Source organism: Indicator indicator, chromosome 1 (assembly GCF_027791375.1).
Source record: "Indicator indicator isolate 239-I01 chromosome 1, UM_Iind_1.1, whole genome shotgun sequence".
In the NCBI taxonomy this organism is placed as follows: domain Eukaryota; kingdom Metazoa; phylum Chordata; class Aves; order Piciformes; family Indicatoridae; genus Indicator; species Indicator indicator.
In genome coordinates, this window is record NC_072010.1 from 130,600,168 (window position 1) to 130,612,494 (window position 12,327).

The 12,327-nt window shown below is 49.7% G+C and overlaps 1 protein-coding gene across 1 annotated transcript in view; it reads left to right on the forward strand.

Moving 5' to 3' along the window:
• The window catches only part of CTPS2 (CTP synthase 2), a 41,597-nt gene extending 32,803 nt beyond the window's left edge, over positions 1–8,794 (forward strand). The window contains exons 13-18 of the mRNA XM_054397233.1: positions 2,984–3,080; positions 3,680–3,735; positions 5,100–5,196; positions 6,467–6,611; positions 8,103–8,108; positions 8,725–8,794. Of these exons, the coding sequence (XP_054253208.1) occupies positions 2,984–3,080; positions 3,680–3,735; positions 5,100–5,196; positions 6,467–6,611; positions 8,103–8,108; positions 8,725–8,794 (471 nt within the window). The remainder of the gene's footprint in view (positions 1–2,983; positions 3,081–3,679; positions 3,736–5,099; positions 5,197–6,466; positions 6,612–8,102; positions 8,109–8,724) is intronic.
• Positions 8,795–12,327: the final 3,533 nt, after the last annotated feature.

Consider the following 12,327-nt stretch of genomic DNA (forward strand, 5'->3'; position numbering starts at 1 on the left):
GGTGTTTCAAATCCCTGCAGTGCTGGCATTTTGCAGAGCTCTGAGAGAGATACATCTAATTAATCTCTCATCTCTTCCTGCATCCTCCCCACTGATGCTTTCCCTTTGCTCATGGTGCCTCTGGTTCTGTGCTGTGCAAAGAACTAGAACACAGTAAGAGCTGGTTTGTACTGTGGCAGGGAGCAGGAGCTCTTGCAAGAATCCATTCAGTGGCACCTTTGTTCCACCACTCCAGGGTTTGTCTTTGATCAAATGAATTCTGTGAAACAGAGCAAGTTTTTCATCTTGTGAGGTCCTGTTCTGATGCTTTTTGCTGTCCTGGGGGTGTAGGGCAGCCATATCACTTGGCTTTGGAAAGCTGCTTGCCTTGGCTTGGCTGTAGAGAAGCTCATGCAGGCTATGAGCACTGAGGGTTGTGCTGTGGTAGATGCTGGAGTTGAGCAGAGCCACAGAACAGATCAATAAAGAGTCAGAATAGCTCTGAACTGTTGCTTCAGAAGTAGCTCCTTTCCTTTCCTGAAGACAAAGGTTCATGTTTGAAGCCTTAACTCTTTTCTTACCATCACAGACCTAAAAATCCTGGGAAAGATGGAGAGCAGAGAGTCAGAGATGTATGGAATGGTTTAGGCTGGAAGGGACCTCAAAGATTATCCAGTTCCAAACCCTGCCATGGGCAGGGACACCTCCCACCAGCCCAGCTTGCTCAAGGTCTCATCCAGCCTGGCCTTGAACACCTCCAGGCAGGAGGCATCCACAGCCTCCCTGGGCAACCTGTGCCAGAGTCTCACCAGCCTCACTGGAAAGAATTTCTTCCTCATCTCCAGTCTCCATCTGCCCTCCTCAAGCTTCAATCCATTCCCTCTCATCCTATCACCACAAACCCTTGTAAAAAATCCTTCCCAGCTTTCTTGTAGCTCCCTTCAGGTACTGGAAGGTTGCTCTAAAGTCTCCCTGGAGCCTTCTCTTCTCCAGGCTGAACAGCTCCAACTCTCCCACCCTGTCCCCAAAGGAGAGCACAGGCTTTATGCACAGACATAAAGGAATGAAGAAAGGAAATAGTTAAAAAATATTAGATTATAAATCAAAAGTGGTTTTATAGTATGTAACTAGAGTAATTTTCTCAGGGCTGGCCAAGGACAGCACAAGGGGCACTGGGTGCCAGCTGGAGCAGAGGAGGTGCCAGGGCAAGAGAAGGGAAAGCTTTTTGGCTGTGAGGGTGGCAGAGGGCTGGAGCAGGCTGCCCAGAGAGGTTGTGGAGTCTCCTTGTCTGGAGCCATTGCAAAGCCCCCTGGCTGTGTTCCTGTGTGAGCTGCCCTGGGTGCTGCTGCTCTGGCAGGGGCTTGGATGGATGCTCTCTGGAGGTCCCTTCCAACCTCTCACACTGTGATTTCAGAGGCTCAGTGTTTGATGCTGCTGTGTGCATTCCAACCCCTTCTGATGTCCTGTGGGTTTTTTTAGTACCCCTGGCTTCAGAAAAAAAACAAAAGAAGTTGAAGTAAATGGAAGGAAATGAAGTCAAAGCAGGCAGTGCCAAGGGTCTGAAGTAATGAGGATCCACTGAATAATTTTCCAGTCTGTTGTTGTTTGTGGGTTTGGTTTCTTTTAGCATTTTTCTGTCAGCTGCATGTGCTGCCTGGTCCTCACCTTCCTAATCTGAGCTGTAATGAGGGGATTGGTAATGTCCCACTGCTCTGATCCCAGCTTCTGCTTGTGACCTTTCATAATGAGCACAGAGCTGGTAAATAACATTCAGAAGGGAGAAGGTTCCACAGGGATAATTGCAGAGCTGACCTCCACTGGCAGGAGGCCAAAGGCTAAGCACATTCCCCCTGCCCTTCTAAACTGAACAGCTTCACTTCATGGGGGTGATCATCAGGAATGGTTTTCATTACTCCCAGAGGGCAAATGGAGGTTAATAAAAACCCAATTCCAGAGTAGCTGCTTCTGTGAATATTTGTGCCTTTCTTTGTCCTCCTCTGCTCTGCTCAGATCCCACCTGCAGCACTGCCTTCATCTCTGGGGCCCCCAGCACCAGAGGGACATGGAGCTGCTGGAGAGGGTCCAGAGGAGACTACAGACATGATCAGAGGATGGAGAACCTCCCCTGTGGGGACAGGGTGGGAGAGTTGGGGCTGTTGAGCCTGGAGAAGAGAAGGCTCCAGGGAGACCTTAGAGCAACCTTCCAGTATCTGAAGGGAGCTACAAGCAGAGCTGGGAAGGGAATTTTGCCAAGGGCTGGGAGTGATAGGATGAGAGGGAATGGATTGAAGCTTGAGGAGGACAGATTGAGACTGGAGATGAGGAAGAAATTTTTTAGAGTGAGGCTGGTGAGACTCTGGCACAGGTTGCCCAGAGAGGTTGTGGAGTCTCCTTGTCTGGAGCCATTGCAAAGCCCCCTGGCTGTGTTCCTGTGTGAGCTGCCCTGGGTGCTGCTGCTCTGGCAGGGGGGGTGAACTGGATACAGTCTGGAGGTCCCTTCCAACTCCTAACAGTCTGGGCCTCTCAGAGTCACTGAGAACAAGAGGAAGCTGGGCAAGCATTTGGACTTAATGATCTCAAAAGTCCCTTCCCACCTCAGGTCTGTGATTCTTTGATTCTGATTTCTCCGTGTTGTAAGGTCTGTGTGCTCTGCTGGCACTGGGAATGGCTGTTGGCAGAATTCTTCTGTACCTAACATTTTGGTGTCTCTTCAGATTTTTTTTAGGTTATGTTTGGTTGTTTTTTTTTTCCCACCCTAAAAATTAAATTAAGGAATGAACAAATTGCTTTTGTTGCTCTTAGCAGCTTAGTTCACATCATCAGCCTTAGCACAGGCCCAATACTGCAGGAGAACCAAAGAGAAGTGTTGATTGGGAGTGCTAGGAAGGAAAATAAACTGTTCCCAATTCTAAAGCTATGCAACCATTGCTGCATTTTTATTATCTTTGGGGTTTTTTTCCCTTTTGTTGCATGAAACAACACTTCAACATTTCTTTCCCTGCAGGTTATTGATATGCCAGAACACAACCCTGGAGATATGGGTGGCACAATGAGACTGGGGAGGAGGAGGACTGTGTTCAAGACACAGAATTCTGTGTTAAGTAAGTTACATTTCTGCTCTCATGCCTTGCACTTTGGGTAGGAACTCTGGAACCTGGCAAAGCAAAAGGGAACCACTGAGGCTGGAAAAGAACTTTAAGGTCATCAAGTCCAATCATAACCCAACTGCCATGGCCACTAACTGATGCTGTGAATGTAACTGGAGTGTTTTTCTCAGTGATGTCTAATGACAGGACAAGGGGCACCAGGTGCCAGCTGGAGCAGAGGAGGTGCCAGGGCAGGAGAAGGGAAAGGTTTTTGGCTGTGAGGGTGGCAGAGGGCTGGAGCAGGCTGCCCAGAGAGGTTGTGGAGTCTCCTTGTCTGCAGCCATTGCAAAGTCCCCTGGCTGTGTTCCTGTGTGAGCTGCCCTGGGTGCTGCTGCTCTGGCAGGGGGCTTGGACTGGCTGCTCTCTGGAGGTCCCTTCCAGCCCCTCACACTCTGTGAGTCACTCAGAACAAGAGGAAGCTGGAGGGAGATGGCTTTGTGTCCTGTTGTGCTTGAGAAGTGAATTGTTTTGGGGGCTTTCAATGAGAAGGAATAGCTGTAGCAAGGATTAGAGTCACACATCAGCACTGATGTCTTCTCCTGTTGTCTCTTCAGGGAAGCTTTATGGGGATGCAATGTTTGTAGAGGAGCGACACAGGCATCGGTATGAGGTAAGCACTGCTGCTGGGCTCTCTGCTTGGAAGTGTTTCCCTCACTAGCAATGATTTTCCTCCAAGCCAGGGGGGAATTCTTACCCAAACACAACTCAGAATTGAGTAAAGGTCAGATAGGATAACTTAGATCCAAAGGGACCTCTCTAAGTCTTCTTACAGCCAGGGCAGGTCCCACAGGAACACATCCAGGAGGGTTTTGAATGGCTCCAGAGGAGGAGGCTCTACAACCTCTCTGGGCTCTCTCAGCTCCCTCTTTGCAGTCTGCTTCAAAGCTGGATCAGACTGCTGAGGATTTTGTGCCATCTAGTTTTCAGTCTCTTTTGACAGTCTGTTCCAATGCTTAACCACTTCATTGTTGACCTTTGTTTTCCTCTCTGAGACATTTCAGAAGGGACCTGACTCCAGACATGTCTCCACAGGGACCTAAGCCATGAGCTGTGTGCATGCTTTAGATGATTCAGAGAGTCACAAGGGTGATGCAAGGGCTGGAGCAGCTCTGCTGTGAGCACAGGCTGAGGGAGCTGGGGGTGTGCAGCCTGCAGAAGAGAAGGCTCCAGGGGTACCTCAGAGCTGCCTGCCAGGACCTGAAGGGATCCTGCAGGAAGGCTGCAGAGGGACTTTTGCTGAGGGGGTCTGGAGCCATGCCAAGGGGGAATGGTTTGAAGCTGAGGCAGAGCAAGGTTAGAGTGGAGCTGAGGAAGAAGTTGTTAAGTGTGAGGGTGGTGAGAGTCTGGCACAGGCTGCCCAGGGAGGCTGTGGCTGCCTCCTGCCTGGGGGTGTTGAAGGCCAGGCTGGATGAGACCTTGAGCAGCTGAGTCTAGTTGAGCCATTTTGTGATTCTATGAGAGCTGAGAGCTCTCATAGAGAGCTGAGAGCACAATGGAATGGCAGTCAAGGTGCTCAGGGTTTGGAACATTAACAGAGTAGTGAGAACAGCACCAGGAAACAAACCAGCTCAGGGCAGAGCTGCCCAGTCTGGAGCAGAGGCTGCACCACAGCTTGTGTCATAAGCACTGAGCTGCAGGGTTCAAAGAGCGGCTCAGGCTTGGTGCTTACTGCAGTGAGCCCTTTGAAGGATCAGGAATGCAAGTTGCTCAGGGTCAGAAAGGCAGCAAGCAGGAGGGACCCTGTCTGGAACCTTTTGAATGCTGTGTAGGAAGTTCTAAGATCCCTGCCTCCTCTGGTCAGTGAGCATGGCTGCTGTCACAGGCTTACACCAGAGAGCTGGGAAAAGAAAGCAAAATTCCCAACTCTTCTCTCTCATTCCTGCACTCCTGCCAAAACCATTGCAATTCATCACTGTTGCCTGTGGAAGCCACAAATAAGGGGAACTACAATTATTATTGTTTTGAATGTTTCAGGTGAACCCAGAACTGACTCAGTGCTTTGAAGAGAAAGGTTTGAAGTTTGTTGGCCATGATACAGAAGGGAACAGAATGGAGATGATTGAACTGGAGGGTGAGTGTCTGACTTGTCTGGAGCTCTTCCTGCTTCTGCTAAAGCCCTGGGAAATGCAGGCTGTTAGAGAGCAAAGAGGCAGAGTGCTGAGCTGTCAGAACAGCCAAGGTCGTGCTGGGGGACACTCCTGACTCACAGAGTCACAGAGTGCAGTGGGTTGCAGGGGACCCTTCAACTTGTCCAACCTCCTGCAGGCAGCAGGGACACCTCCAGCTAGAGCAGGCTGCACAGGGACACATCCAGCATGAGCCTGAATGTCTCCAGGGATGGAGCCTCAACCAACTCCCAGGGCAGCCTGTGCCAGTCTCTCACCACTCTCACAGTGCAGAACTTCCTCCTGGTGTCCAACCTGAATCTGCCCTGCTCCAGATTCAAACCCTTGCCCCTTGTCCTGTCCCCACAGCCCCTTCTGAACAGTCCCTCCCCAGCCTGCCTGTAGGTCCCTTCAGGTGACTCCACCTGTGTACTATGATAGCTGAGGATCAGAGGATGTTAGGAGAAGTCTGAAGGCTTCCAAGGGCTGGGTGTGTGTGAGGGACAGACATGTTCCTGTCCCCAGACCTCAGCATGTTAGCTCAGTGGCACTGTGCAACAGGAAGGCCATGAGCCCTGGTGGCCAAGAAGGCCAAGGGCATCCTGGGCTGCAGTAGAAGGGCTGTGGGGAGGAGGTCAGAGAGGTTGTCCTGTCCCTCTGCTCTGCCCTGATAAGATCACATCTGGAATCTTGTGTCCAGCTCTGGGCCCCTCAGGTGAAGAAGGAGCTGAGGGAAGTGCTGGAGAGAGTCCATGGCAGAGCCCCCAAGCTGCTGCAGGCAGTGGAAGATCTCCTTGTGAGGCCAGGCTGAGGGAGCTGGGGCTTGGAGCTGGGAGCAGAGGAGCCTGAGGGCTGCCCTCAGTGCTGGGGAGAAAGATGTGCAGGGCAGTGTGGGGAGGACAGAGCCAGGCTCTGCTCAGGGCTGGCCAAGGCCAGCACAAGGGGCACTGGGTGCCAGCTGGAGCAGAGGAGGTGCCAGGACAAGAGAAGGGAAAGCTTTTTGGCTGTGAGGGTGGCAGAGGGCTGGAGCAGGCTGCGCAGAGAGGTTGTGGAGTCTCCTTGTCTGGAGCCATTCCAAACCTGTTGCTTGCACTCTTTGGCCCTTTTCCTGTCACTGGACATCACTGAGAAGAGCTCCTGCACTCCTGTCAAGTCTTCAACAAACTCTTTCTCCAAACAGTTGTTCTGTTATCTTCTTCTTACATGTTGTAACTTCCTTTGACACCTCTCTTGCAGATCACCCATATTTTGTGGGAGTTCAGTTCCACCCAGAGTTTTCCTCAAGACCTATGAAGCCTTCACCTCCCTACCTGGGGCTACTTCTAGCAGCAACTGGGACACTCAATGCCTACCTGCAGCGTGGCTGTAAATTGTCTCCCAGGTAAACTTTCTCACTCACTTGCCTGCAGTTTAACACTCAGAGTGGTGAAGGGACACCTCCCACCAGCCCAGATTGCTCAAGGCCTCATCCACCCCGGCCTAAAACACCTCCAGGGAAGGGACATCCACAGCCTCCCTGGGCAACCTGTGCCAGAGTCTCATCAGCCTCACTCTATAAAGAATTTCTTCCTCATCTCCAGTCTCAATCTGCCCTCCCCAAGCTTCAGTCCATTCCTGCTCATCCTATCACTCCCAGCCCTTGGCAAAAGTCCCTTCCAAGCTTTCTTGTAGCTCCCTTCAGGTATGGGAAGGTTGCTCTAAGGTCTCTCTGGAGCCTTCTCTTCTCCAGGCTGAACAGCCCCAACTGTCCCACCCTGTCCCCACAGGGGAGGTTCTCCATCCTCTGATCATCTCTGTGGCCTCCTCTGGACCCTCTCCAGCAGCTCCAGGTCCCTCTTGTGCTGGGGGCCCCAGAACTGGAGGCAGTGCTGCAGGTGGGGTGTGAGCAGAGCAGAGCAGAGGGCAGAATCCCCTCCCTGTGCTGCTGCTCTCCCTGCTCTGGATGCAGCTCAGCACACAGCTGGCTCTGGGCTGCCAGGGACCATTGCTGGCTCCTGGGGAGTTTGTCACCAACTGACACCCCCAAGGCCTTCTTCTCCAGGCTGCTCTCCAGCCACTCCTCACCCAGCCTGGGTTTGTGCTTGGGATTGCCCTGACCCAGGTGCAGGAACCTTGCACTTGGCCTTGTTGAACTTCCTGAGGTTGGCTTGGGCTCAGCTCTGTAGCCTGTCCAGGTCCCTCTGGATGGATCCCTTCCCTCCAGAGTGTCAACCACACCACACAGCTTGTTGTCACCCACATAGCTGCTGAGGGTGCCCCAGTACCACTGCCTGTGTCACTGACAATGATGTCAAACAGCACTGGTCACCCTGAGGGACAACACTTGTCAGTGGTCTCCATTTGGCCATTGACCACAGCTCTCTGAGTACAGCCATCCAGCCAATTCCTCATCCAGCCTGTGGCCACCCCTCAAGTCCATGCTTGTCCCATTTGGTCATCAGGGTGTCATGCAGGGCAGTGTCAAACACTTGACACCAGTCTGGGTGGATGCCATCAGCTGGCATCTTGTGTGGGTGAATGCCTCTAAAATCTGTCATTCAGAGGGGTGCTGGGTGGGGATCAGCTCCCAGCTGTCTGCAGGAGGTGAAGCTCTCTGGGTGCTGTTGACTGAGCAGCTGTCCCCCACCATGCTGTGTAGTATGGCACAGCTCTGGCAGATGATTTTGGGCTGTGACTGCCCCTGGGCAGCAGAGGACATTTAAAGGAAGTTCTCTGAAGACTTTGGGCTTAACCCAGGGCTATCATGAGGTGCGACAGGCACACTTCCACCCCCTCTCCTGGGCAGAGGTTTTGCTATTTTGCTGTGATGTGGGATTGAAACCTGTTGTGACAATGCTGACTTTTTGTCCCATCTTCCCTTGGGTGCCTTCAGAAGGAAGTAAGTACAACATTGGTGCTGCTGTGTTTGTCTGTGTGTATCTGGCATGCTTGCTCACTCTGGGAGCAATCCTTCCTCACTGCAGCTGGGCAGTTCTTGGCCAGCTGGTGAAGTCATCAGGTGGAGGATTTCTTGCTGGCCTACTGTGTCCTACATCAACAGCATGGGTGTCATGGGATCATGAATTGGAAAGGACCTCAGACATCATCCAGCTCCAACCCCTGCCATGGGCAGGGTCACCTCCCACGAGCCCAGGTTGCTCAAGGCCTCACCCAGCCTGGCCTTGAACACCTCCAGGCAGGAGGCATCCACAGCCTCCCTGGGCAACCTGGTGGGAGTGTCCCTGCCCATGGCAGGGGGTTGGAACTGGATGATCTTTAAGGTCTCTTCCAACCCAAAGCATTCCATGATTCTGTGATCCCAGACTCCAAAGTTCAGCCCATTCCTGCAGAGGAAGGCATGCCAAAATGCCAACCCTGAGCAGGAGCTGCAAGCAGGCTTCTGGAAGTGGGCTGCATTTGAGGGAAGTGTTGGGTCATAGGCTTGCTCTGGGCTGGGGGGTTTGAGCTCACAGCTCTGGTCTAGGTCCTTTTGACTGTGCCTTGCCTTTCCCCAGTGACAGCTACAGCGACCTCAGTGACGACAGCTCCCTGGAGAAAGATTGTCATACTTCAGGAAGAAGCTGAAGTGGTGGTAGGAGAGCACAGAAATGGATGATGCTGAGGTAAACTGCATTGCTTTCATGCTGCTTCATGCCATTGACCTATTCTAGACTTAAAAGAGGCCTTTTGATTGTCCCTTGTGTTTCACAACCCATCCCAGAGCTTGTTTCCTTCCTTGCCTGAAGCACTTCATTGTTTCTGATTTTCCTTCTGCTGCTTAACTCTCTAATTGTGATATGAAATCTGTGAAGTGTTTGGGGTACAGCTTCAAGATCTTCTCCAGCCTTAGTGGTTGCGTGATTCTAGGCTATAGGATGCTCTACAAAATGAAGCTGTGAAGATACAGTGCAAATGCAGCTCTAAGAATTCTGCTGTCTCTTTTGTTGTTAACTCAACAAGCTGGAATCCCTTCAAGTACACCACCTTGAGCTGACGCTTTGTTTTGCATTAATATTCACCTGAGATTGCAGTGGATGAGTTGGGGCAACCAAGGCACCCCAAGAGAAATATAATTGGGTTTAATCTGCAGAGTGACAGAGATGCAAACAAGTTGGATAAAATCAAAGCTTTGCCCCATAGGCTTTGCCAACGTGGCTTGGTTGGGGTTCTAACCATGTTCAAAGGTGTTCAGGTTGGGGTTCTAACCATGTTCAAAGGTGTTCAGGTTGGAGCCCCTGAGCAGCCTGCGCTGGTGAGAGGTGTCCCTGCCCATGGCAGGGGGGTTGGAACTGGCTGAGGTTTGAGGTCCCTTCCAGCCCTGACAGTTGTGTGATTCTCCTCATCAGTTAGAGCTACATACACCTGTAGGGGACTGCATTCAGCTTTGCCATTCTGCTTTCTGCTGGCTGCCCTAGATGAGATGCATCTCCTTGTGGTATGTGCTACACAACTACTTTGAAGTCAGTCAAGGGATCTGAGGGCACCTGACACAAACTGAATTACAGAAGAGCTATTTTTAATCATTAATTTCCCCCCCCCCCCCCCCATTATTTTTCTTCCCTCCTCCCTCTTTTTCTGTTACAGGCAGTTGGGAACAGGACAACTTTAAGAGAAGGAAGTAGAAGAGAGAGCTGCTTGTGGTCCTCATGCTGTTCCCTGCTGTGCTGTTGTCAATCATTCTCCTGACAGCTGCCAGTCCTGCAGCAGGAACTGTTCTGTCTCCATGCTGTTGGCCTTCCAAACTGGCAATGTGGGTGTACAGCTCAGCTCCTCCTCATCACTGACCCTGCCCTGTAGTTCAGAGAGATCTCAGCTGAAGCTTGAATCATTCACAGCTCTTCTTGACTGCAAGACAGATTTGATTCTTTCCACTTTGCCTTAGAACTGGAAGATCAATTGCAGGAGTTCCTGAGAGTGACTGGAGGAGGCTGGAGGAAAGTTGGCTGAGCCATGAGCAGCAGAGAGCTGCTTCAGCTTTGATTCTCTGTTAGGCATCCTGAAGATAGTTTATTCTGGGTTGCTCTGGTTTATTTTGTTCTGGTTTATTTTTGGTGTGCTCTGGTTTATTTTGGTTTGGTTTTGTTTATTTTTTTTTATTCTGTTTTGCTTTGTTCTGTTTTGGCTCATTCTGTTTTGATTTATTCTGTTTTGTTTCATTCTGGTTTGGTTGATTTTGTTTTAGTTTATTTTGTTTTGGGTTTGTTTTACTTGGTTTTGTTTAACTTTGTTTTGCTTTGTTCTGTTTTAATTTGGTTTCGTTTTCTTTTATTTTGTCTTACTCTATTTAGTTTTGGTTTATTTTATGTTGTTTGATTTTATTTTATTATTTTATTTTGCTTTGGTTTATTTTATTCTTCATTTCATTTTGTTTTATTTTGTCTTATTCTATTCTGTTTTATTTAATTTTATTTTGTTTGATTTAGTTTTATTTTTTTGTTTTGCTTTATTATTTTGGTTTATTCTGTTTTGGTTTGCTTTGTTTTATTTTGGTTTGTTTTCATTTGGTTTATTTTGTTTTGTTTTGGTTTATTTTCTTTTGTTTCATTTTGGTTTGTTTCATTTTGTTTCATTTTGTTTTGTTTTTTATTTTGTGGGTTTTTTTAATTTTATTTAATTTTTACTTTCTTTGCTGCTCAGTCTGTACAAGTGAGAGATTCTTGCTGTATTTCAGCTCTTTCCGATGATGATATTAAATATTGGATGTCTCTTCACTTGGCTTTGAGAAGTGACTTCACTTTGCAGAAGCTGAAGTTGATTTGCTCTCCTGTTCCTGGAAGTTCTGATCCCCCTGAACAAAATTCTCACCCACAGCATGCCAGAAGTGACAGCCAAAGGCAAGTTCCTGTCTGTGTTTTGTAAGAGAGAAACTAAATACACCCAGCTGTTAAAATCCTGCTTGGGCTCTTGCAGGAAAGCCTATCCTGGAGCAGCTCTGCTCTGAGGACAGGCTGAGGGAGCTGGGGCTGTTCAGCCTGCAGAAGAGAAGGCTCCAGGCACACCTCAGAGCAGCCTGCCAGGACCTGAAGGGACTCCAAGAAGGCTGCAGAGGGACTGTTCCCAAAGGGCTGCAGGGACAGGAGCAGGGACAAGGGTTTGAAATGAGAGCAGAGCAGATTGAGATTGGATGTGAGGAACAAGTTGTGCAGCAGGAGGCTGCTGCAACACTGCAAGAGGTTGGCCAGGGAGGGAGCTGAGGCCCCCTGGCTGGAGATGTTGAAGGGGAGGCTGGAGAAGGCTGTGAGCAACCTGCTCCAGTGAAGGATGTCCCTGACCATGGCAGGGTGGTTGGAATTAGATAATCTTTGGGATATTACAACCCAAAGCATTCTGTGACTCTGTGGTTCTGCTGTGTAGGAAGTACACATCTGTGGGAATCTCCCAAACCAGGTGAGGATGTTGACATCACAGCTGGTACAGAGCCAAAGGAAATACTTCTGTTGCCTCAGAGGGAGCTCCATGCTGAAGAGCAATCCCAGCAATGCTGTGTTCCAGTCTCTGCTTCATTCTCTTTGCTTTCATCCATAAGGGTTTTATTTTTAATTCTATGATTCTATTTTAATTCTATGATTCTATTCTAAACTGGTTTTTTGGTGGGTTTTTTGAAATGTGAATTACCTCTCCATGGAGCACAGAGAGAACAAGCAGTTCTGTTGTTCTTTATTCATCCACAAGTCAGTCACCTTCAGTGCATTCTGCTTGCTTGCTCTTGAAATTCCTGGTGGATTGCAGGATGGTCTGACCCAGCTGACCTGTTCTAGATCCCTGGCTGTTAAATTGGCTTTCATCTTGCCCAAGCCCTCTGCCTTTCATCTTTACACTTTGATGGCTGCTTTGGATGTGAAATGTTCTGCTTGTACCATCCCAGTTCAGTTGAGGAAATTGGTTGCCGTCTTGCACTCCTGGTTAGATGCTCACAGGGATTTGGATCAGAGCCTAGAAACCCAGCATGGCCTGAAGTACAGACAGCTGCATCCTTCCACTGGTGACATTCCTTGTGAAGGGATTTAGTGGAATATCTTAGTACAGCAACTCAGGAATATCATGTCCAGGGCTGGGCCTCTCAGACAAAGAAGGACCTCAGGGAACTGCTTGAGAAAGTCCATGCCAGAGCCCCCAGG